Genomic DNA, 27132 nt, shown 5'->3' with positions numbered 1-27132 from the left:
AAAGAAGATAAAGGTTCTTCGGTCAGACAATGGAGGCGAGTACAAAGGAAATGTCTTCCAGGAGTTCTACACCAGAGAAGGAATCAAGAGAGAATGGACTGTTCCTTACAATCCACAGTAGAATGGAGTTGCTGAGAGGAAGAACCATTCTATATTGGAGGCAGCAAGAGCTATGCTACATGACCAGGACATGCCCCGTTACTTATGGGCAGAGGCGTGTAATACAATAGTTTACATTCAGAATAGAGTTCCACACAAGGTGCTAGGGAAGATGACACCAGAGGAGGCTTTCACAGGGAAGAAGCCAGATGTTAGTCACTTCAGGATATTCGGGAGTTTGGCATATGTCATATTCTTGGAGATACACGTACAAAGTTAGATCAGACTGCAGAGAGGGGATACTTTGTTGGGTACAGTGAGACCTCAAAGGTATACAGGATTTTCATTCTAGGGACTAAAAGAGTTATTGTCAGACGAGATGTCAAGTTCATGGAGGACAAGGCATTCAGGAGATCCAGAGATTTGCTAGCAGATGATCAGAGTGAGCAGCCAATAGAAGCTCCAAGACCAAGTAAAGGGTAGCAAAGCTCAAGTACAGTTACCAGTACGAATGTAGACTTAGTTAGTGAAGATTCACAGAGTATGGAGCAACAGGTGCAACAGGAAATGCATCCAGAAGACTTAGAGGTGGACATTTCATCCTCTACAGTTGGCAGCAGGTATCATGTGGTTCCAGATACATAAAGGGATACTCAGGAGTTTGTGGGAGCTCCTAAGAAGAGTACTAGACAGCGAAGACAACCAGCCAAGTTCAATGACTATGTGGCATTAGCTAGTCAGTTGGTAGATAGTGAGCCTTCTAGCTATCAAGAAGCTGCAAAACATCAGGTATGGCGAGATGCTATGGTTGAAGAATATTCTTCAATAATGCAGAATGATGTGTGGGAGGTAGTACCTAGACCAACAGATAGGGCTGTAGTTGGATCACGATGGATCTAAAAGATAAAGCACGGTGTAGATGGTAGCATCGAGAAATACAAGGCTAGGTTCGTGGCAAAGGGGTTCTCTCAGAAGGAGGGAATAGACTATGAGGAGACATTTGCTCCAGTTGCCAGGTATACTTCTATACAAGCTGTAATCTCACTTGCAGCACAAATGGGATGGCAAATCCATCAAATGGATGTCAAGACAACATTCCTCAATGGTGAGTTGAAGGAGGAGGTATACATAGAACAACTAGAAGGCTTTGTAGCGCACAATAAAGAGACCCACGTGTGCAGATTGAAGAAAGTATTAGACAGACTCAAGTAGGCTCCTAGAGCGTGGTATAAGCACATTGATACATACTTGCAGAAAATGGGCTTTGTGTAGAGTGAAGCAGATGCTAATCTCTACTACTTGATGGTTAGAGGTGAGATTCTCATTCTTGTTCTCTATGTGGATGATCTATTTCTTACAGGTTCACTAGGGCTCATAGTGGATTGCAAGAGGAACCTTGCAAAAGAGTTCGAGATGAAGGATTTAGGACTTATGCACTCCTTTCTAGGCATGGAAGTGTGGCAGATAGATGGGGAGATTTTTCTTGGTCAAGGGAAATATTGCATTGAAATCTTGAAGAAATTTGGGATGGAGGATTGCAAAGCCATGTCTACACCCATATCACGAATTGGAGGAAGGTAGATACATCTAAGGAGAAAGATGTAGATCCCACTTTATATAGACAGTTGATTGGTTCGCTTATGTATTTGGTCAACACTATACCAGACATAGCATTTGCAGTTAACTCTCTTAGTCAGTTCATGGTTAAACCAAAGAGAATGCATTGGATAGCGGCTAAGCATGTGCTACGTTACTTGCGTGGTACAGTCGAGTATGGGATCAGATATGTTCGAGGTGAAGGTATCAGGTTGATAGGCTATACTGATGTAGATTGGGCAGGAAGTACAACAGACAAAAGGAGCACTTCAGGGTGTTGTTTCAGCTTGGGATCAGGAGTTGTATCTTGGTTCATCAGGAAGCAGAAGTCTGTGGCTCTAAGTTCAGCAGAAGCACAATACATAGCAGCTGGCATGGCGACATGTGAAGCTTTATGGCTTCGGAAGTTGTTAGTAGCCTTGTTTGGTCAGAAGGTTGAGACTACTGTGATACATTGTGACAATCAGAGTTGCATCAAATTGTCTGAGAATCTAGTGTTTCATGATAGGTCTAAACATATAGATATCAGATATCACTTCATCAGGGATTGTGTACAAAGGGGAGTTGTTCGACTACAATACATACCTACAGATGAGCAGGTAGCAGACATTCTGACGAAGGCTTTGGGAAAGGCCAAATTTATCTTCTTCAGAGATAAGATGGGTGTCATGTAGAACAACTTCCTCGCTAAGAGGGAGTGTTAATTATTGTTAGTTGGACAACTGTTATTTCTAACCCGAAAATAGCAGTAGTATTTATGGGTAGCTTGGACAGCTGTTCGTCCTTATCTATGAATAACAGTAGTATTTATGGGTGGTTTGGATAGTTGTTTGTCCACTTGCCAAGAATTAGTAAATGGTTATTATTTACTAATTTTAGAGATTCCCTTTTGGACACCTTGCAACCAATTCTATTATTGGCTGTCGAGTTGTCTTAATCTCAGTCGTTGGTTTGATTTAATCTCAGTTGTTGGTTTACCAACAAGAGTAGTATAAAAAGGGGTCATTGGGTCATTTGGATGAGAAGTTTTGGAGAAACGTTTGTAGTGTTAGCAAATAGTCTTGCAGTGTTAGCAAGGGCACAGTGTTAGCGTGGGGAATATCAGCGGGAGAAATTAGGAGGTTGTCAAAGTTCTGCCAGTGGCCGACAAGGAATTTTGTATCTCTTGATTTGCTGAAGTTTAATATAATTCCTCATCTGTAGAACTGGTTTTCCCTTAGGTTTTTTTTAGGGACAATTTGTTTGAAAATATTGTGTTCATCGTTTTGCGCATTTCTTTCCGTTTTATAAGTGAAGTTGTAGTTGTGTTATTTTTCAATATTAGCTGGGAATTTGTTTTTAGCAGTTAAATAATCATTTATGATAGGAGATTAATAATTAGTGACTGCAATAGTTTGATTTTTCACACCGGGGATACAAAATCACCTTGAAGGCTGGCACTGCTTTGGTAGCCTAAGGTTTTTTTTTGATGATTTTAATTTTTAATTTCAATAATTAAAATAATAATTATAATAGGCACAATCTCACACAAGATTTTTTTATGAAGTATTAAAGACAATGTTATAATTTTGTCTTTAGAAGGTGTCTCAAAATACCTCTTATGTAGTAGTGAATCAATTTTATTGCTATCCTAAATCAACATTAGCAACTAAAAAAGTTGTCATAATGAAATGAAGTTTGTACCTTGCAATCTGGTAGCCATCTTAACACTATATTCAACATGAATCTTATACCAACAATCACAATCATGAATCTAACAAAACTAAATGAAAGAAAACCAACCTTGGAAGAGAGAGGGATGCTCCTACATCAAATTAGAACATATAATATATTTAGTTGTTATTGGTGGAAATATGGAATATATATGCACAATAAAATAAATTGATTAAGAATTGAATACATTTTCCTAATAATTATTAAAACTTGGAAGATTTGGCCACCTTATGGTTGTAATGTATTCATTAATTTTATGATGGTTGATAATAATTATTCTTGAATTAACTATCATATGCCGCTGAAATAATTGATGTTCCTAGGAAATGGAATATGGTGATTGATTGTCAAGTCAAATGAGATGAACTTAACAAGTTAAATATAATGGTTGATTGTTTGGTTGTTCAATTGATATGATTTTTAAATTTTATAGTATCTTAGGAATCCTTAATGATTTTTCTATTTAAAAAATATAATATTGTAAGTGGATAAAATTTTGTTTTCATTAATATAATTTTATCCCTTTTACCCAAAAAAATTGTTGATATTAATAATTTATTTTAGAGTTCAATTGTCTTATAATTAAAATCTTATAATAATTAAGAAATTATTGAGACTTTGGTGGTTGGTGCTATTGTGTGAAACTTTTGGTAATCATTTTTCCAGCGCATAATGTTGATGTGAGAAAACAAATTAGATCTCTAATTAGCTATCATATGTTGGTCATTGATTGCTAAGTCAAATGAGATGAGCTTAACAAAATGAATATAATGGTTGATTGTTTGGTTGTTCAATTGATGTGATTTATAGATTTTATAGTATCTTAAGAATCCTTAATGATTTTTCTATTTGAAAAATATAATATTGTAAGTAGATAAAATTTTGTTTTTATTAATAAATTTTATCTTTTTTACCCTGAAATTTGTTGATATTAATAATTTATTTTAAAGTTCAATTGTCTTATAATTAAAATCTTATAATAGTTAAGAAATTATTGGGACTTTTGTGGTTGGTGCTATTGTGTGAAACTTTTGGTAACCTTTTTCCAGCTCATAATGTTGATGTGAGAAAACAAATTAGATCTCTAAAAAGAATATGCGTAGCATAATAATGAATCTTAATAAAACTAATATTAATTATTTGTCTATTATTAATTAATTAATGTCTATCTGTAGATCTTAATTAATTTATTGTGCGCAAGTCTTGCTTTAACTTTTGACGTTTCTGGATATTCCAGCTATTTCCGTGCACTTTCTTTCTTTCTTACCAGTTAATAACAACAAAATAATATAACGGGAGGGATATCAAATACTCGTATATGCCTAACCTAAAATGCATCCGACAAAGCCTAAAACGTTTGGACTCGTCAAAAGAATAGGAATTTCTTTTGGCGTTACCAATTGTTTACGCTCGCTATTACAATTATGATAAACCCAAGAAAGCCGGACAAAGATACCTATCGAAATGGTTCATAATTAAAATCGGTTTCAACGTCTCCATCTCTATTGTATGGATCTTCTGTTAGAAATTGCAACGTATTTTCTTTCCATCTTCGTGTCAAAGGAAAAACACTACAAAATGACGAACATAGTGTAAATACGAAATAGATGAGAAAATGTCTTCTTTTCCATTTTATTTTTCCGGGAAACACATGGCGAATATACCAAGATCTATAAACGATGCTAATGAGCGACTTTAAATACCATGGAGAGGAACCCAAATTCATCACAAGGAGATCATCAGTAGAAAGTTCAACTCCAAAAAGAGGACAGGAGGAGATTTATCAGGTGACCTTTTAAGATCTAAGAAGCGACAAACCCTTTCTCCCCTCTCTGCTGTAATTAGGCTTTCCTCTTCAAGATTCTGTCAAAAACATAGTTATTGTTTTCCAATTCATAAAGGTATATATTATTGGTTCTGTAAATATATCTGTGTATAAATTTTTGTATTAATGTTTTAGATCATCTTTTTCATCATCAATCATTCATCTGATGATAGATAACAAAAGGTGAAACTAAACATTGATACAAAAATAAAACAATTATACATTAGAGTTTATTTGAACAGCAATTTTAACACATTACATATCAAGAGGAAAATCAAGCTTGATTAACACTTTTACCTTAGATTTCAAGTCTCAGTGTGTATAGTATGTGGTCTTTATTTAAACAATTAGGTAGACTTGGTTCAATCGAGCTGATACAGTCTTATGCAGTGTTATGGTGTTTTCTCTTATGGTGTTGGTTTCAATTATTGAGAACTTTTATTCTACAATTCATTATGCGATGTTTAAAGGGTCCCTTTTAAACATTAGAATAGACTCTTATGGGTAATTTTATTGTGTTGTGTGTGTGTTTTTGTGGGTTAACACAGAAATTAGTGAGTTGATTTGAGAGACAATGGCGGAAAACAATCTGCAAGTGTTGAAGGCGTTGGACGTTGCAAAAACCCAATTGTACCACTTCACGGCAATCGTAATAGCAGGAATGGGCTTCTTCACAGACGCCTACGACCTCTTCTGCATATCCACCGTCACCAAACTCCTTGGAAGATTCTACTACTTCGATGAAAACAGCGACAAGCCCGGAGTTCTCCCTCCCAACGTCTCTGCCGCCGTCAATGGAGTGGCCCTCTGCGGAACCCTTGCCGGCCAACTCTTCTTCGGATGGTTGGGCGACAAAATGGGCCGGAAAAGAGTGTACGGAATGACGCTGATGATCATGGTGCTCTGCTCAATCGCATCGGGTCTCTCCTTCGGAAGCACGGCCAAATCAGTCATGACAACTCTCTGCTTCTTTAGATTCTGGTTAGGGTTCGGCATCGGAGGAGATTATCCATTGTCCGCCACAATCATGTCAGAGTACGCAAACAAGAAAACCAGAGGAGCCTTCATCGCCGCCGTTTTCGCCATGCAAGGATTCGGGATCCTCACAGGCGGCGCAGTGGCAATCATTGTCTCGGCGGCATTCAAGAACATCTACAAGGCCTCGCCCTATGTTGTAGATCGAAAGGGTTCGACTGTCGATGAAGCGGATTTCGTCTGGCGGTTGATTCTCATGTTTGGAGCCGTTCCCGCGGGATTGACTTACTACTGGCGAATGAAGATGCCGGAAACCGCACGTTACACGGCACTCGTGTCGAAAAATGCAAAGCAGGCGGCGGCGGACATGTCCAGAGTTCTCAACGTTGAAATTGTTGAAAACAAATCTACGGTGGACGAGATTGAAAACAAAGAGAAACAATACGGGTTGTTCTCCAGGAAATTCATGAAGCGCCATGGACTTCATCTGCTTGGCACTACTTCCACCTGGTTTCTTCTAGACATCGCTTTCTACAGCCAGAATCTGTTCCAGAAGGATATCTTCACTGCTGTCGGATGGCTCCCGGCGGCGAAAAAGATGAACGCCCTAGAAGAAGTGTACCGTATTGCGAGAGCTCAGTCAATCATTGCTCTGTGTTCTACTGTCCCCGGTTACTGGTTTACAGTCGCTTTTATCGACCGCATGGGTAGATTTGCTATTCAGCTGATGGGATTCTTCTTCATGACAGTTTTCATGTTTGCTCTTGCAATTCCTTATAATCACTGGCGTGGCACCAAATGTGGCGATGCTTACTGCGATGGCAACCATATTGCCTTTGTTGTTCTCTACTCTTTTACCTTCTTTTTTTCTAACTTTGGTCCCAATGCAACCACTTTCATCGTCCCGGCTGAGGTTTTTCCAGCAAGGCTTCGCTCGACATGTCATGGGATTTCTGCTGCGGCGGGGAAAGCCGGCGCCATTGTTGGAGCTTTTGGTTTTCTTTACGCTGCTCAGAGCACTCATCAGAAAGAGGTAGATACGGGATATCACAAGGGTATTGGCATCAAGAACTCTTTGATTGTTTTGGGAGTCGTAAATGCTCTCGGATTTCTGTTCACGTTTCTGGTGCCTGAGACCAAAGGTAAATCTCTGGAAGAACTTTCCGGTGAGAACGAGGGACAGCAATCTGATATTGAACTATCTGCTTGACCGACGTATTTGGTACTGTGTTTATGTATTTCCAAACATATATTACAGCTTTGAAATAATTGAAAAATGCCCCTGGCACAATGCTTGTTTTGGCCTTTATATATGGACTACTCGTTTGGAACATTCGTTTAACACTTTGTGTGCGTCTTTGCTCGGAAAGGTCATCTCAAGACTATTGAGACATTTCTATTGTTTATAATTTTTAATTATATATGCAATTTACAATTAACAAATAATTTCAAGGTTCCCTTACGTATCAAAATAATTTTATTAAAAAAATAATAAGGGTATAGGAGCAATGTGAAAAATCAACTATTGCAGTCACTGATTATTAATCTCCTATCATAAATGATTATTAAACTGCTGAAAACAAATTCCTAGCTAATATCGAAAAATAACACAACTGCAACTTCACTTATAAAATATGGAAAGAAATGCGCAACACAATGAACACAATATTTTTGGACGAATTGTCCCTGGAAAAACCCCTAAGGGAAAACCAGTTCTACAGATGAGGAATTATATTAAACTTCAGCAAATCAAGAGATACAAAATTCCTTGCCTCTCACTGGCAGAACTCCAACAATCTCCTAATTTCTCTCGCTGATATTCCCCACTGCTATCTCCATGCTAACACTGCGCTCTTGCTAACACTGCAAGACTGTTTGCTAACACTGCAAATGTTTCTCCAAAACTTCTTAATCCAAATGACCCAATGACCCCTTTTTATACTACTCCTGTTGGTAAACCAACGATCGAGATTAAATCAAACCAACGGCTGAGATTAAGACAACTCGATAGCTAATAATAGAATTGGTTGCAAGGTGTCCAAAAGGAATCTCTAAAATTAGTAAATAATAACCATTTACTAATTCTTGGCAAGTGGACAAACATCTGTCCAAACCACCCATAAATACAATTGCTATTCATAGATAAGGACGAACAACTGTCCAAGCTACCCATAAATACTACTGCTATTTTCGGGTCAGAAATAACAGCTGTCCAACTAACAATAATTAACACTCCCTCTTAGCGAGGAAGCTGTTCTGCATGACACCCATCTTATCTCTGAAAAAGATAAATTTGGTCTTTCCCAAAGCCTTCGTCAGAATGTCTGCTACCTGCTCCTCTGTAGGTATGTACTATAGCTGAACAACTTTCCTTTGTACACAATCTCTGATGAAGTGATATCTGATATCTATATGTTTAGACCTATCATGAAACACTGGATTCTCAGACAACTTGATGCAACTCTGATTGTCACAATGTATCACAGTAGTCTCAACCTTCTGACCAAACAAGGCTACTAACAACTTCTGAAGCCATAGAGCTTCACATGTCGCCATGCTAGCTGCTATGTATTCTGCTTCTGCTGAACTTAGAGCCACAGACTTCTGCTTCCTGTTGAACCAAGATACAACTCCCGATCCCAAGCTAAAACAGCACCCTGAAGTGCTCCTTTTGTTTGTTGTACTTCATGCCCAATCTGCGTCAGTATAGCCTATCAACCTGATACCTTCACCTCGAACATATCTGATCCCATACTCGACTGTACCATGCAAGTAACGTAGCACATGCTTAGCCGCTATCCAATACATTCTCTTTGGTTCAACCATGAACTAAGAGAGTTTACTGCAAATGCTATATCTGGCCTAGTGTTAACCAAATACATAAGCGAACCAATCAACTGTCTATATAAAGTGGGATCTACATCTTTCTCCTTAGATGTATCTACCTTCCTCCAATTCGTGATCATGGATGTAGACATGGCTTTGCAATCCTCCATCCCATATTTCCTCAAGATTTCAATACAATATTTCCCTTGACCAAGGAAAATCTCCCCATCTGTCTGCCACACTTCCATGCCTAGAAAGCAGTGCATAAGTCCTAAATCCTTCATCTCGAACTCTTTTGCAAGGTTCCTCTTGCAATCCACTATGAGCCCTAGTGAAACTATAAGAAATAGGTCGTCCACATAAAGAACAAGAATGAGAATCTCACCCCTAACCATCACGTAGTAGAGGTTAGCATCTGCTTCACTCTTCACAAAGCCCATTTTCTGCAAGTATGTATCAATGCGCTCATACCATGCTCTAGGAGCCTGCTTGAGTCCATACAATGCTTTCTTCAATCTACACACATGGGTCTCTTTGCTGTGTGCTACAAAGCCTTCTGGTTGTTCTATGTATACCTCCTCCTTCAACTCAACATTGAGGAATGTTGTCTTGACATCCATTTGATGGATTTGCCATCCCATCTGTGCTACAAGTGAGATTACAGCTCGTATAGAAGTATACCTGGAAACTAAAGCAAATGTCTCCTCATAGTCTATTCCCTCCTTCTGAGAGAACCCCTTTGCCACGAACCTAGCCTTGTATTTCTCGATGCTAACATATGCACCGTGCTTTATCTTATAGATCCAGCGTGATACAACTACAACCCTATTTGTTGGTCTAGGTACTACCTCCCACACATCATTCTGCATTATTGAAGAATATTCCTTAACCATAGCATCTCGCCATACCTGATGTTCTATAGCTTCCTGATAGCTAGAAGGCTCACTATCTACCAACTGACTAACTAATGCCACATAGTCATTGAACTTGGTTGGTTGTCTTCGCTATCTAGTACTCTTCCTAGGAGCTCCCACAAACTCCTGAGTATCCCTTTGTGTATCTGGAACCACATGGTTCCTGCTGCCAACTGTAGAGGATGAAATGTCAACCTCTAAGTCTTCTAGATGCATTTCCTATTGCACCTGTTGCTCCATACTCTGTGAATCTTCACTAACTGAGTCTTCATTCATACTAGTAACTGTACTTGAGCTTTGCTGCCCTTGACTTAGTCTTGGAGCTTCTGTTTGCTGCTCACTCTGATCATCTACTGGCAAATCTATGGATCTCCTGAATGCCTTGTCCTCCATGAACTTGACATCCCATCTGACAATAATTCTTTTAGTCCCTGGAATGAAAATTCTGTATGCCTTTGAGGTGTCACTGTACCCAACAAAGTACCCCCTCTCTGCAGTCTGATCTAACTTTGTACGTGTATCTCCAAGAATATGACAATATGCCAAACTCCCAAATATCCTGAAGTGACTAACATCTGGCTTCTTCCCTGTGAAAGCCTCCTCTGGTGTCATCTTCCCTAGCACCTTGTGTGGAACTCTATTCTGAATGTAGACTGCTGTATTACACACCTCTACCCATAAGTAATGGGGCATGTCCTGGTCATGTAGCATAGCTCTTGTTGCCTCCGATATAGAACGGTTCTTCCTCTCAACATCTCCATTCTGCTGTGGATTGTAAGGAACAGTCCATTCTCTCTTGATTCCTTCTCTGGTGGAGAACTCCTGGAAGACATTTTCTTTGTACTCACCTCCTTTGTCTGACCGAAGAACCTTTATCTTCTTTCCTGTCGAGTTCTCCACAAGAGCCTTGAACTCTTGGAATCGACTAAAAACCTCACCCTTAGTCTTCAAGAAGTATATCCAGATCTTTCTAGAGAAATCATCAATAAAAGTAACATAGTACTCATATCCTCTGAGAGATTTCGTCGACATTGGTCCACAAACATCTGAATGTACTAGATCAAGAACACCCTTAGATCTAGTGTCACTCTTTGGAAAAGATGCTTTCGCAAACTTCCCCAACACACATCCTTACATGCATCGTCATGCTCTATGCTCACCTCTGGAACACCTGTCATGATCTCACGAAGCAATCTAAGTGCAATATGATGAATATGGCCCATCCTCCTATGCCATAGCTCTCTAAGATCTCTAAGATTACTATTGCTCATAAGTGCCTTAGGAGTATCAAACTGCAATCTATAAAGGCGACCACTCCTAACTCCAATAGTTATGGGTGATTTCCAATCCTTGTGCTTAATCAACACATGTGTCCCTCTAAAGAGTACATTATACCCCCTATCTTGAAGAAAAGATATAGAAATCAAATTCATACCTAAGCCTGGCACATATAACACATCATGAAGAGGAATTATCTTTCCATTCTCTCTCTGAAACTGAACAGTCCCTTTCCCAACAGGGTTGAGTTTGGACAAGTTTCCCATAGAAATCTGGATGTTGGTGTCCTCCTCCTTATAACTGGAGAAGTACTCTCTAACTCCTGTCATATGAAATGACGCCCCACTATCTATATACCAAACACACTGTGAGGTTCAGCTAACCATACAAGCTATGAGTGCAAACTCATCTTCCATTCTGCTGGAGAGTTCTTTTGCACTTGCTGAAGCTGCCACCTGCTTCTTACCCTTTTTCCTCTCTTGACAATCACTGACATAGTGGCCAAACTCATGACATCCAAAGCACTTGACCTTAGAAAGGTCCTTCTTCTTCTTTTCACTTTGTGAATTTGATCCTTTGTTAAATCCCTTCTTTGCTTTCCCTTTACCCGCTAGGGCAACGTTCCCTTGTTCCACCTCATTTTTCTGACTCTAGTTGGCCCCGTTGACAAGACTTAGTCTAAACTCCTCTTGAGTGAAATCTGTCCATAGTCGATCCCAACTTGGTAAAGTATCTCATCCACTAACAACTTGAACAAAGACGCTCCATTATTTAGTAAACCCATTTAGGGCTATTCTCACTAGCTCATCATTACTAGGGCTATCTCCAACAGCTGCTAACTCATCCTTGACAATTCTGAGCATGGTGAGGTAACTTGTGACGTCTTCTCCCTGATTCATCCGAGTATTCTTTAGCTTCTCTCTGAGAATCAACTTCCTATTGGTGGTATCATTCTGGTACAGATTTAGAATGGCATCCCACATCTTCTTTGCTATATCTAGCTACGAGATATGTGGAACAATATGATCCTTGACACCATCAAGGATAATCCTCCTCGCTTTGGCATCATCCTTCCTATATGCTGCAAGCTGTGTTGCATCCATTGGTACAGGTACACCATTGGTAGCATAATCCTTGATACCATTCTCTTCCAACAATAAAGAAATTCTGGCCTTCTAGACACAAAAATTTGAGGCACCATCCAATCTATCCTGATCTCTCAAACTAGTTGAAGCCATCTCAAGGGTTTAAAGCAATAACAAATCTAAAGAGATCAAAATTTCTTTCCTAGGGAAAAACTCTTCTACCCTTAACAATGCTCTGATACCATGTGAAAAATCAATTATTGCAGTCACTGATTATTAATCTCTTATCATAAATGATTATTAAACTGCTGAAAACAAATTCCCAGCTAATATCGAAAAATAACACAACTACAACTTCACTTATAAAATATGGAAAGAAATGCGCAACACAATGAACACAATATTTTTGGACAAATTGTCCCTAGAAAAACCCCTAAGGGAAAACCAGTTCTACAAATGAGGAATTATATTAAACTTCAGCAAATCAAGAGATACAAAATTCCTTGCCTCTCACTGGCAGAACTCCAACAATCTCCTAATTTCTCCCGCTGATATTCCCCACTGCTATCTCCACACTAACACTATGCCCTTGCTAACACTGCAAGACTATTTGCTAACACTGCAAACGTTTCTCCAAAACTTCTTAATCCAAATGACCCAATGACCCCTTTTTATACTAATCCTGTTGGTAAACCAACGATCGAGATTAAATCAAACCAACGGCTGAGATTAAGACAACTCGACAGCCAATAATAGAATTGGTTGCAAGGTGTCCAAAAGGAATCTCTAAAATTAGTAAATAATAACCATTTGCTAATTCTTGGCAAGTGGACAAACAGCTATCCAAACCACCCATAAATACAATTTCTATTCATAGATAAGGATAAATAGCTATCCAAGCTGCCCATAAATACTACTGATATTTTCGGGTTAGAAATAACAGCTGTCCAACTAACAATAATTAACAAGCAATAGATATGTTGCTGTTCTTTATCTAAAATATATATAGTTTAAGGTAGATAGAATTAAAGAAAGAATGTTGAGTCAAAATTATGATTTCTTTTTGAATGATTGTTTTTAATTTAAGATTAGTTAAAAAATGGAGGCTTGATAAAAAATAGAATAGAGCAAATTGAAGGGAAATGAGAGCACTCCAGAAAGTCATCTAAGATCAGTATGCACATCTTGTATCCAATAGTTCCTTGAACAACTTCTAATAAGCAAATATAGGTGCATATTACTATGCCATAAAATCAAAAAAGACATAGTTGATTTTCCACAATTAAAACTGTAAAAGAAAGTGATTGCAATTTACCGATCTAAATAAATTTCAGCAGCATTACGAATAGAACTAAAAGAATGAGACAAAATAGAGAACACAAATATATGTGGGGAAAACCTTTCCAGGTGAAAAACCTCACCCTCAAAACCATCAAGCTAATGTATTTTTTAGCAACAAGTTACAATACATTTTCAGCCTCTACATGGAGATTTACATCTTGCTTCATTCTAGAGAAAATCTGGTAGCATAACCCTATGCAAATGCCTTCCCATCTCTCTCTTTCAATTATCTACTACAAATCTTTCTACTTATAGAGTTTCCATACAAGAGGAAATAGTTTCTAAAGTGTTTACATTAAACGCATCTACAAATTATCTTAGAAACTTCCTTATGCACAACCCTTGCATAAAAACAAATCATAAGTGAATAAATCACCAAAAAATAGAAGCTTTCTATTTTTCTACTCCAAGTCTTTTCTTGTAGAATAGTCCAACTTCATTTAGAAACTATCTAAGAAAGCACAAATAAAATAATAAATCGTGATATGGCTAAGTCACCTTATTCCAATAATCTCCCACTTGACAAAGACTTTACAAGATTCAAACTGATGAAACTATATCATCACAACCATGCATGAAACCACATAAATCTTAACACATACTCTTGTGCTCCAACTAGACACCTATCCAAATAATACAAGCACAAGATCCTAGTCATAACAAAGGCTTCACAACACTACTACTACTCCACTGTGCCCATGAGCTACACAGAAGTATAAAAAATATCAACTTCTTAACCCAATAAAATTGTGATGTCGTCCTCTAGAAAAAGGATAAAACATCAGCCATAACAACAACCAACCTGATTTGTCCAATCCAAATGATAAACTCATGAGATTGAAAATAGCATCCATAGTAAATTCTAACCCATCCAATCACCCATACCTCAAAGGTATCCAACACTAGAAAACTCATGCTAGCAACATAGCCAACCCATAAACTGCAACCTCAAGCTCTATGTGCAAACTAGTCAATGAAGACCAAACATATACAAGAACTCCCATTGCATGGGTAATGTAGAATCTAAAAAATCAAAAGCATACTAAGTCTAATGATAACAATGCGAAGAAAGTGCAACCATGAAGTACCAAGGACAATCCACAAAGACATGTAAATTCTATAGCAAAAACACTACAACAAACATCTCTCTTATCTAGTCTCCACAACTCTCTTGTGTTCTCCACATCCAACAAAGAAAAGAGATAAATGAACCACCTTGTCATCACAAAAAAAAAAAAAGTACAAATGATAAAAAAATGACCACAAAAGAGTGACCATCATAGCTCCAATAGATCTCAAAAAATGTTATGTGAACCAAAATATCCAAGAAGATAACCAAGACCAAAGAAAGAAATTGCAAATCATAAGCATGTAGAATGTCCTTCTACAAACACTTCTAAATGTCAACTGTGCCAAGTATGATCTCCTTCACAATCCCAAGAGAAAAGCCACAACAACATCCAAAACTATTCAATCTCAAGAGATAAAACATAACATGATATCATGAATCTACATGGATGTAACCCTCTCAAAGAAGATCAAACAACTCAATTCCCATTTTAGGAAATCAGCCCACTACCATCTCTTATCATCATCATAAATGAAAGTACACCTCAAGGAGATAATCATGCTATCCATCTCTTATAATGAATCCTCTAGAACCATCTAACTATAGCTTAAGATCCATAGATATGAAATACAAGATAAAGCACCTAAAAGTAACATTGGGCAATACCTCTCAAGTGATAAACTACTAAGTAGACCAAGAGTGGAGAATGAGAATTATCCCCCAAGATATGAAAATCACCTTGTGACTTTTCTAAGAAAAATCTCCTCATAGGTCTATATTGAACTCACATCCAAAAAGGTGTAGGCTCCTCAAACTTTGTGTTGAAATCTCATCAAGAGTATACATCTCAACAATATGTCTCTCATCTCAAGAGAACTCTAGCCTCACCTAAGTCTCCAAGTATCCCCAAGCACCTTTAATGAATCACTCCATGCAAAAATTGAATACATCATAGCACTAACATGAAGTATCAAGAAAATGATCAAAGTACTCAATACTAAGAAAGTAAACCAAGATCAATGTCAAAGCTCCAACCATGGAATCACGAACATAAACATGACATCATGATCTAAACCATCTCCTCCAAAGAGATAACATGCTTCAGGTAATCATATCAAATAAATGTATCATATCACAACACTAAACTAGTATTAAAGAGAAAACCATGACATAAAAGCCACCATGATAACATATCAAATAAAAGCATAAAAAACATCTCTACCAAGGACCCCTTGAATCTTAAAGATGTCAACATCTCCAATCACATGATGATATCATCTCCAACTAGTGAACCAACAAATGTGAAAAACCCTTCTGCAACAATAGGATCTAAGACATCCTCCAAAATCTGCAACACTGAAGAAGATCATCCATCACCATATGTTGGAAAAATACAGCCATTGCTAAAGCTCCCATTGAAATGTGATACCGAGCTATCTAGAAATATGAGAAACCATCCTCCAAATCTGAAAATCATCCATGCCCACACATTGCACTAAGTGAAATGAAGATCTCCACACCATGCTATAGGACTCCATAACTAACTATCCAAGTACTCAAATATCATCCATCCTCTCATCCCAAAGCAACCACAAAAATGTAAAAGTGACCACAAACAAGGCCAGCTAACAAGTCCGCTCCAACAATATAGACAATCCACTTCCAAGTTATCCCACTACAATTAAATGGTGACCTACCCACCTGACTGTGTAACTTGTAGATCTAATCATTTCAACATACAAACCCACTATCACATTAGTGACATGTACAAATGAGATCAAAATAGAATAATCATTTAGACAACATGACTCAAACACCAGATCAAGAACAAATCTAATTTGTCAATCATGCCCACATCAGTCACCATAGTCTAGGAATACAACAAAGCATCACCATAGAAATATTTAGTGACTAATCACATCCTCTCACCATGCACCATAAAACACATTCTTTCACCATGCACAAAGAATGCATGCATGTAGAACTACAACTATCTCATTTGGTACCACTCTAAAGGAACACAAGTCAAGAAAATAGCTCTTTAGTAGATTCACAAAAACTACAATTTTTTATTTCAGGATGGAAAACCTACAAAACATTGTGTTTAAGAACACCTATGCACATCCACACCCACTTCTCACCTAGAAGACTCAAAGTCTGAAAAAAATACCAAACAATTGAACCCAAAATAATGGATTATCATAGATGAACATCACCATAGATTTTTTTAGGAAAATTTATAAATCCCTTAGATCTAATGAACAAGAATCCAAGTCATGCATGCATAAGCATCCAAGAGGAAAACATAGTACTGGAACTCTAGGTCCACTTGTAGACCATTTCCACAACCACTACTAGTACTTGCATCTAAGAGAGATAGGCTATCCAAAAGCTTTGAGATCATCCAATGATCAACTCCATAGCTTATATCTATTCCAAGTAACAAAAGAAACATTTTCCAATACCCGTGCATCAAGAAATACTCTACTATCAACCAAGAGCTCTAGATCAAAGTCATTTTAACATGACCAACTCTATTTTCTCTATCTTCACCATCCTTCAAGAAATGTCTAGTATCTCCTGAATGAATAAATCAAATATAAGGCTTCCTCTCATCAAAGGATTAGTTATCAGTCAATTTCTTCAAAACAAACTTCTTCAAGATTTTCAAGCTAAGAAATCTTAATAGAAGAAATACCCAGAACCAAAAAATTTATGAATCCTCACATGCAAGCAACATGCAATTCACAAAATTGAGCTTTGATACCAATTGAATAGAAATGAGAGCAACCCAAAAATTCATCTGAGATCAGTATGCAAATTCTATGTCTAATGGTTCCTTGAACAACATCTAATAACCAAATACAAGTGCGTACTAGTATGCCATAAAAGAAGAAAAAACATAGTTGATCTTGCACAATTAAAACATTAAAGGAAGTTGATTGCAATTTACCAATCTAAATAAATTTTAGCAACATTATGACATATATATTACTATTCTAAAATCATAGAACTAGAAGAATGAGATAGAATGGAGAACACAAATATATGTGGGGAAAACTTTTCCACATAGAAAATCCCACCCTCCAAACCATCAAGATAATGTATTATTCAACAAGTTACAACACATTTTTAGACTTCACATGGAGATTTACATCTTGCTCCATTCTAGATAAAATCTAGTAGCATAGCCCTATGCAAATAACTTCTCATCTCTCTCTCTCTTAATTCTCTACAACAATACTTTGTACTTATAGAGTTTTCATACAAGAGGAAATAGTTTCTATAGCATATAAATTCAATACATCTAAAAATTATTATAGAAACATTTTTATGCACAACACTTTGATAAAAACAAATCATAAGAGAATAAATCACCAAAAAATAGAAGCTTTCTATTTTTCTACTCCAAGTCTTTTCTCTTGGAAGAATTGAGATTTATTTAGCAACTTTCCAAGTAAGCACAAGTTTAAAAAAAAAATTATAGTAAGGCTGAGTCACCTTATCCCAACACAAACAAGGGTGAAAGCCATGGAAAGACCCAAAAATTAGCCCTACTGGCCATAGGCCCAGTCTATTAATTTTTTGAGAAATATATAGTAAATATTATCTTGACTATGACATAAAATTAATTACAATATTAATGAGACTAGCTGAGATGGACGACTAAGTTAGTTGGTTAGCGCTTGGATGACTACATGTGGAAAATGAGTGGTCTATGTTGACCACTACTCACTAAACATTCTAGAACATGCTGAATAATTAATTTATTCTAAAATCCCCCATAAATTAATCATAATTTTTAAATTTGTTTTTTAAAGAAATCCCCCCATAATCTAGAGATGATGGGTCCTGACCCTAAGTCTTGTTATACACCCATTTACAATCACTCACCAAATCTCATCATTTACATTGTTTCCCTAATTACAACCACCATAGGTTTTGTATGAATTGCCCACAATTGATGCAATATCAAAGTAGTTTCAAGTTTAACATAAACTCCACAAACATCTCACAAGTGGTTTCAAGATCACGACAAACTTCACACTGAAGTGGTTTTTGCTGACCACAAACCCTTGACTCAAAAATGCTTTCAAAATCACCATAAACTTTGCACTCAAGTGGTTTTGGATTACCACAAACCAAATAATCACTGGTTCTAATGACCACAAATCATCACTATGGGGAAACTATTATCACTTTGAGCTTTTCATCTTTGTACCTACATAAAATTGGTTATTGAGTGCATATAAAAAGAAATCCATCTACCATGATACATGGGTGTCCAACCATTGTACTCACCAGTTGTATAGGAATCCTATTTAGATACATGGTTCACCAATACATTAAATCAAATTCTAGGGTGTCAGGTACAACCAATAATGCATCCCTTACAATAGCTCATTAACAAATAATTCTCATTCAATCTCCATCACTTGATTGGGGGATATCAATGCAACAAACTTCTATTACATTGACTACTATCAACAACATCATAGCCTTTACAATTGATTAAGCATTTTCTCACATCTGATCCTAGCACTTTTATTTGATTAGCACACATGTAGACCTTTGCATCATCACATACCTTAGAATTCCTATGAATCATGAAAACTAACTAACTTTAATAACTATTCTATAACATCAAACAAATATACTTCAAACACAAAGATAAAATAAACATTTCCATGATCAATATCTTCCATGCCATGTGTATGCATTCTCTGGCACTCCCACTTGAATAGAAGTGCTCCACATGCTAAGTCAAACACACTTCAACTTTGGTTTCCTTCTTTTCATGGCTTCTCTCATTTTTATAGTAGGCCTTCAATCTCTCATTTTATTCTTTTCACCCAACTAAAATTACATATTTCTAAGCCCACATTACTTAGATTCCTTGATAGCTCATAGTGAATGAAGAACACAATAGTAATCAAATGCATAATATGATGTACTATTTCATAAACAATTGTTAATTACTTAACACTTTTCAGCTTTTTTATCTCACTTATCAAAAAATTAACATTCATTGATCTTCATTCCATCTTTGTAATGGGCATCTTTTTCACAATTGTAGACTTCTTCATGAGAGAAAAACAATCCTCCACACTTCCCAATCACAATCTTTCATCCATAGCGCTTCGTACTCTTGGATTGTTGACCATAAGATTTGATACCATGATAAAAATTAGAATACAACAAACAAGGGAGAAAACCATGGAGAGACCAAAAAATGGGCTCTAATAACCATAGACCCAATCTATTAATTTATAGAGAAATACATAGTAAATGTTATCTTGACTATAACATAGAATTAGCTACAATATTAATGAGACTAGCTAAGATGGATGGCTGAGTTAGTTGGTTGGTGCTTGGATGGTTGTATGTGGAAAATGACTGGTCTATGTTGACCACCAACCACTAAACATTCTAGAACATGCTAATTAATCAATTTATTCTAATAAGGCTGGTCTAGGAAACAAAACATTGTAAAACAACCAAAAGTCATATCCAACACATATTAGCCTACCCCCTTTCTTAATTTCAAAAGCCTCCACATCAAATTATCCCAATATCTAACAATAAGTAGTAAAATATGAGCAATCATAAATATAATATATACAAAACTAGTAAACATGGAAAGTGTAGAAAACCACTATGAGCAAAGCCCACATGGACTGAGTATTGGAAAAGAAAGCATAAAAAACCTAAACCAAAGAGGAGAGCTATATCTCCTTAGTCTTCTCCTTTCCCTCCATTTTGTCAAGTAGTAGCTGCAATGAATCATCAACAAGGAACCTCTAAAGAGAACCAAGGATGTCCACCCCTGCCATAGCTATAAGGTCTTTTTTCTAGCACAAACAAGGTGAAGAGTCAAATCTGCCAATTGCATAACCCTAACCGCCAAATTGGCCACATCATCGAATCTTTATTCAATAATGTCCTACCATTCCCCCAATTTCTTAAGCCTTATTTCCTGGGTGTGATGATTCTCCTCCTACTTCTAGTCTTCACCTCCAAGGGTCTCTAGGGGGTCCTTATCCTCACTCTTTCTATCCTTCTCATGCCAATGGGGATGGTAAGTGATGGTCACTCCCTTTTTTACTCAAAAATTTGGGATTGTCAGGGATATAATTTTTGAAGGTGCTTATAATATGGGATGTCACAAGGCTTAAGTGACTAGTAGTGGGGCTAATTTCTCCTTTTCCTCTTTTATTGGCCATTTCATCCTCATCATCCTCAATTTATTTTTTCCCAAATGCCTTTCTTTTCTACCTTCTTTGTGAGGGTTGGCTTTTACCACTATTAGTGGAATTATAACTAACAAAGCTCAAATGCTTGGCATAATGATCCATTTGTAATCATTTTTTCTTATTCTTAAGGGACCTACATCTTCCCCCATTGGTTTCCACATAAGATTCCACAATCTGAACATCCTTCTCCATTTTTATTTATTAAAGGATATGGTGAAGAGATCTTAGGGATTTAGCATCCACAATTAACATAACCTCAAATTTTTTTTGAGGGGTTGAGGTAGAAATAACAAAATTAGGGAGAACAACCTAGACATTAATAGGTTGGGGTGGGCAAAGGCCTTTGTGGAAATTGAATAATTTGAACATAAAGGCCTAGTGAAGGATGTTTAATGGTTTACTCACTTTGATTTTCTTCCTAACATTGAGGATATTATTTTCCATGGCATTCATCATAAGATAAGGCACTGAAATGAGATCATGGTTCCTAAAATGATACAAAATGGGAAAGTGATAGTAGCAAAAAATTGGGAATCTAACCTCTAATGTAATGTAATGAATGATGGCATAACATACCTCCTTCTAGGGTTCTAGAAGGGCCATTCTGACAAATCTACCATGGTTGCAATTCAAAATCTCACCAGGGTAGAAAAACTTGTTAAAGTTAGGTTCATCTAAAACCCTTGTCTAATTTTATCATTTTTTGTCTATCCAAGGAGGGATGATAAACTTTTACAATAATTTCTTCATTTATCTCAAACAAGATGAAAATCCCATTCAAAATCACGTGCATGTTGTCCCAAGTGTTGACAGATTGCATGGACTCTAATTCATCATAGCCCTATATACACTACATAAAATAAAGTAGACCATATTATTTCAAATAAGTCCAACTCACCTGATATTTTTCAATGTTGTTCAATTCAATATGAATAGGATTCCCACCCATTTCCTTGTTCTCACCCACATCCTCAATAAAATCTTTAGAGGAATCAATAATACCCCAACTTTCTAACAAGGAAAACTAAAAATATTTAGAGGATTTCATGTGGCAGTTGCTTCTCATATTTGGAGCCATTCCCATAGGATTGACTTACTACTAGTGAATGAAGATGTCAAAAAATACATGTCACACGACACTCGTGGAAAGAAATGCACAACAAGTAGCGATAGACATGTTGAGAGTTCTAAACATTGAAATTGTTGTAAAAAAATCTATAGTGGACGAGATTGAAAAGAAAGAGGAACAATACAACTTGTTCTCCAAGAAATTCATTAAAAACCATGGACTTCATTTGCTTGGCAGTACTTCCACCTGGTCTCTTCTAGACATCACTTTCTAAAGCTAGAATCTATTCTAGAAGGATATCCTCACCACCCTCAGATGGCTCCCAGCTGAAAAAAAGATGAATTCCCTAAAAGAAGTGTACCATATTACAAGAGCTCAGTCAATCATTGCTCTCTATTCTACTATCCCCAGCTACTAGTTTACAGCCATTTTTATCAACCATGTGAGTAGATTTGCTATTCACCTGACGAGATTCTTCTTCATGATAGTCTTCATGTTTTCTCTTGCTATTCCTTATAATCAATAGCATGGCACCAAATGTGCTTATGCTTACTACGATGGCAACCATATTACCATTGTTGTTCTCTACTATTTTGCCTTTTTTTTGCTAATTTGGTGTGAAAAATCAACTATTGCAGTTAGTGATTATTAATCTCCTATTGTAAATGATTATTAAACTGCCAAAAATAAATCAATAGCTTACTAGCAAAAAATAACACAATTGTACCTTCACTTATAAAATACAAAAAGAAATGCACGACACAATGAACACAATATTATTTGACAAATTGTCCTTGGAAAAACCCCTAAGGGAAAACTAGTTCTATAGATGAGGAATTATATTAAACTTAAGCAAATCAAGAGATACAAAATTCCTTGCCTCTCACTGGTAGAACTTTGACAACCTCCTAATTTCTCCCACTAATATTCTGCACTGCTATTCCCATGCTAACACTGCAAGACTGTTTGGTAACATTGAAAACTTACAAACTCATTTGCTAGAACTAAAAATGTTTCTCCAAATGCCCCCCTAAACTCCTTTTATACTACTCCTGTTGGGAAACCAATGGCCAAGATTGATCGTCAATTGACGGTCAAGATTAAAATAACTTAACAACTCTAATCGAGTCAGTTTCTAGTTGTTTCCAAAAGTGGTCAAGTAATTAACAAATATTTCTCTCTAACCTAGCCAATTAGTTAGCAAAACAATTACTTGCTAAATAATAGCATATGGATGAACAACTGTCCAAGCTACCAAAACTAACACTCCCTCTTAGAATGTCTTCCCCAAAGCCTTAGTTAGAATGTCTACTACCTACTCCTCTGTAGGTATGTATTGTAGCTAAATAACCCCCCATTGTACACAATCTCTGATGAAGTGATATTTGATGTCTATATGTTTAGAACTATCATGAAACACTAAATTCTTAGACAACTTGATGCAACTCTGATTATCATAATGTATCACACTAGTCTCAACCTTCTAACCAAACAAAGCTACTAATAACTTCCGAATCCATATAACTTCACATGTTGCCATGCTAGTTGCTATGTATTCTACTTTTGTTGAACTCAAAGCCACAGACTTCTACTTCCTACTAAATCAAGAAACAATTCCTGATCCTAAGCTAAAACAACACCTTGAAGTGCTCCTTTTGTCTGTTGTACTTCTTGCCCAATCTGTGTTAGTATAGCCTATCAACTTGATACCTTCACCTCAAACATATCTAATCTCATACTCAACTGTACCATGCAAGTAACACAACACATGCTTAGCTACTATCCAATACATTCTCTTTAGTTCAACCATAAACTGACTAAGAGAGTTAACTGCAAATGCTATATCTATCCTAGTGTTGATCAAATACATAAGCAAACCGGTCAACTATTTGTATAAAGTGGGATCTACATCCTTCTCCCTAGATGTACCTACCTTCCTCAAATTTGTGATCATGGGTTTAAACATGGCTTTGCAATCCTCCATCCCGAATTTCTTCATGATTTCAATGCAATATTTCCCTTGACTAAGGAAAATCTCCCCATTTTTCTGCCACACTTCCATGCCTAGAAAGTAGTGTATAAGTCCGAAATCCTTCATCTAGAACTCTTCTACAAGGTTCCTCTTGCAATCCACTATGAGCCGTAGTGAACCTGTAAGAAATAGGTCATTCAAATAAAGAACAAGAATGAGAGTCTAACCCCCAGCCACCAAGTACTAAAGGTTAGCAACCATTTCACTCTTCACAAAGCCCATTTTCTACAAGTATGTATCAATGTGCTCATACCATGCTCTAGGAGCCTTCTTGAGTTTGTACAATGCTTTCTTCAATCTGCACATGCAGGTCTCTTTCTTGTGTGCTAAAAAAGCCTTCTGGTTGTTCTATGTATACCTCCTCCTTCAACTCACCATTAAGGAATGTTGTCTTGACATCCATTTGATGGATCTACCATCCCATCTGTGCTACAAGTGAAATTACAACTCATATAGAAGTATACCTAGCAACTGGAGCAAATGTCTCCTCATAGTCTATTCCCTCCTTCTGAGAGAACCCCTTTGCCATGAACCTCACCTTGTATTTCTCAATGCTACCATCTGCACCATGCTTTATCTTATAGATCCAGAGTGATCCAACTACTACTCTATCTATTGGTCTAGGCACCACCTCCCACACATCATTCTTCATTATTGAGGAATATTCCTCAACCATAGCATCTCACCATACCTAATTTTATGTAGCTTCCTAATAGCTAGAAGGCTCATTATTTACCAATTGACTAAATAATGCCACATAGTCATTGAACTTAGCTAGTTTTCTTCACTATCTAGTACTCTTCCTAGGAGCTCCCACAAACTCTTGAGTATCCCTTTATGTATCTAGAACCTCATGGTTCTTGCTGCCAACTATAGAGGATGAAATGTCAACCTCTAAATCATCTAGATACATTTCCTATTGCACTTGTTGCTCTATAGTCTGTAAATCTTCACTACCTGAGTCTACACTCGTATTAGTAACTGTACTTGAGCTCTACTGCCCTTGACTTGGTCTTGGAGCTTTTTTTGGCTACTCACTCTGGTCATTTGCTAGCAAATCTCTAGATTTCTTGAATGCCTTTTCCTCCATGAACTTGACATCACGTTTGAAAATAATTCTTTTAGTCCCTAGAATGAAAATCCTATATGCCTTTGAGGTCTCATTGTACCCAACAAAGTACCCCCTCTCTACACTCTAATCTAACTTTGTAAGTGTATCTCTAGGAATATGACAATATGCCAAACTCTTGAATATCTTGATGTGACCAACATCTAGCTTCTCCCTATGAGAGCCTCCTTTGGTGTCATCTTCCCTAGCACCTTGTGTGGAACTCTATTATGGATGTAGACTACTATATTACATGCATTTTCCCATAAGTAACGGGGCATGTCTTGGTCATGTAGAATAGCTCTTTCTACCTTTAATATAGAATGGTTCTTCCTCTTAGCAACTCCATTCTATTGTGGATTGTAAGGAATAGTCCATTCTCTCTTGATTCCTTCTCTGTTATAGAACTCCTGGAAGACATTTCCTTTGTACTCGCCTCCATTGTCTAACCAAAAAACCTTCATCTTCCTTGCTATCAAATTCTCCACAAGAGCCTTGAACTCTTGGAATCAATTAAAGACCTCATCCTTAGTCTTCAAGAAGTATATCTACATCTTTCTAGAGAAATCATCAATAAAAGTAACATAGTACTCATATCCTCTGAGAGATTTCATCAACATCAGTCCAAAAACATTTGAATGTACTAGATCAAAAACACCCTCAGATCTAGTGTCACTTCTTGGAAAAAATGCTTTCGCAAACCTCCCTAACACACATCCTTTACATACATCGGCATGCTCTATGCTCACCTTTGGAACACCTGTCACCGTCTCATGAAGCAATCTAAGTGCTCCATGATGAATATGGTCCATCCTCCTATGCCATAGCTCTCCAATATCTCTAGTATTATTGCTGCTCATGAGTGCCTTAGGAGTATCAAACTACAATCTATAAAGGTGACCACTCCTAACTCCAATAGTTATGGGTGATTTCCAATCCTTGTGCTTAATCAACATGTTTGGCCCTCTAAATAGTACATTGTACCCCCTATCCTAAAGAATAGATATAGAAATAAAATTCATACCTAACCTAGCACATGCAACACATTATGAAGTGGAATTATCTTTCCATTCTCCCTCTGAAACTGAATAGTCCCTTTCCCAACTGGGTTCAGTTTGGACAAGTTTTTCATAGAAATATGGATGTTGGTGTCCTCCTCCTTGTAATTGGAGAAGTACTCTCTAACTCCTGTCATATGAAATGACACCCCACTATCTATATACCAAACACACTATGAGGTTGAGCTAACAATACAAGCTATGAGTGCAAATTAATCTTCAATTCTACTAGAGAGTTCTTCTACACTTGCTAAAGCTCCCACCTGCTTCTTACCCTTCTTCCTCTTTGGGGGATCACTAACATAGTGGCCAAACTCGTGACATCTAAAGTACTTGACCTTAGAAAGGTCCTTCTTCTTCTCACTTAATGAATTTAATCCTACACTAGATCCCTTCTTTGCTTTCCCTTTACCCTCTAGGGAAGCATTCTCTTGTTCCACCTCATTTTTTTGAGTCTTGTTTGCCCCATTAACAAGACTTAGTCTAAACTCTTCCTAAGTGAAATCAGTCCATAGTTGATCTCAACTTGGTAAAGTATCTCATATAGTGACAACTTAAACAAAGACAATCCATTGTTTAGTAAACCCATTTAGGGCTATTCTCACTAGTTCATCATCACTATGGCTATCTCCAATAGCTGATAACTCATCCTTGACAAGTATAAGCTTGGTGAGGTAACTTGTGATGTCTTCTCCCTAGTTCATCCAAGTATTCTCTAGCTTCTCTCTGAGAATCAACTTCCTATTGGTGGTAGCATTCTGATATAGATTTAGAATGGTGTCCCACATCTTCTTCATCATATTTAGCTCTACAATATGTGGAATAATATGATCCTTGACACCATCAAGGATAATCCTCCTCATCTTGGCAGCATCCTTCTTCTATGCTAT

At 37.1% G+C, this 27132-nt stretch overlaps 1 protein-coding gene across 1 annotated transcript; it reads left to right on the top strand.

The window, feature by feature from the left end:
• Positions 1 to 5145: 5145 nt before the first annotated feature.
• LOC149545011 (low affinity inorganic phosphate transporter 3-like) lies at positions 5146 to 7517 on the top strand. Its single transcript, XM_089796483.1, has 2 exons — positions 5146 to 5195; positions 5782 to 7517. Exon 2 carries the CDS (start codon positions 5808 to 5810, stop codon positions 7416 to 7418), a length of 1611 nt encoding a protein of 536 aa, XP_089652609.1. The 5' UTR covers positions 5146 to 5195; positions 5782 to 5807; the 3' UTR covers positions 7419 to 7517.
• The last annotated feature ends 19615 nt before the right edge of the window (positions 7518 to 27132 follow it).

Source organism: Cupressus sempervirens, chromosome 8 (assembly GCF_028749045.1).
Source record: "Cupressus sempervirens isolate cs-2001-9-10 chromosome 8, ASM2874904v1, whole genome shotgun sequence".
Taxonomy (NCBI): Eukaryota; Viridiplantae; Streptophyta; class Pinopsida; order Cupressales; family Cupressaceae; genus Cupressus; species Cupressus sempervirens.
Note: the sequence above shows the minus strand (reverse complement) of the source record. Positions and strands in the feature narration are given on the sequence as shown.

Excerpts from the sequence above, each read along its gene's own strand:
- LOC149545011 (XM_089796483.1), top strand. The coding sequence starts at position 5,808 with ATGGCGGAAAACAATCTGCAAGTGTTGAAGGCGTTGGACGTTGCAAAA.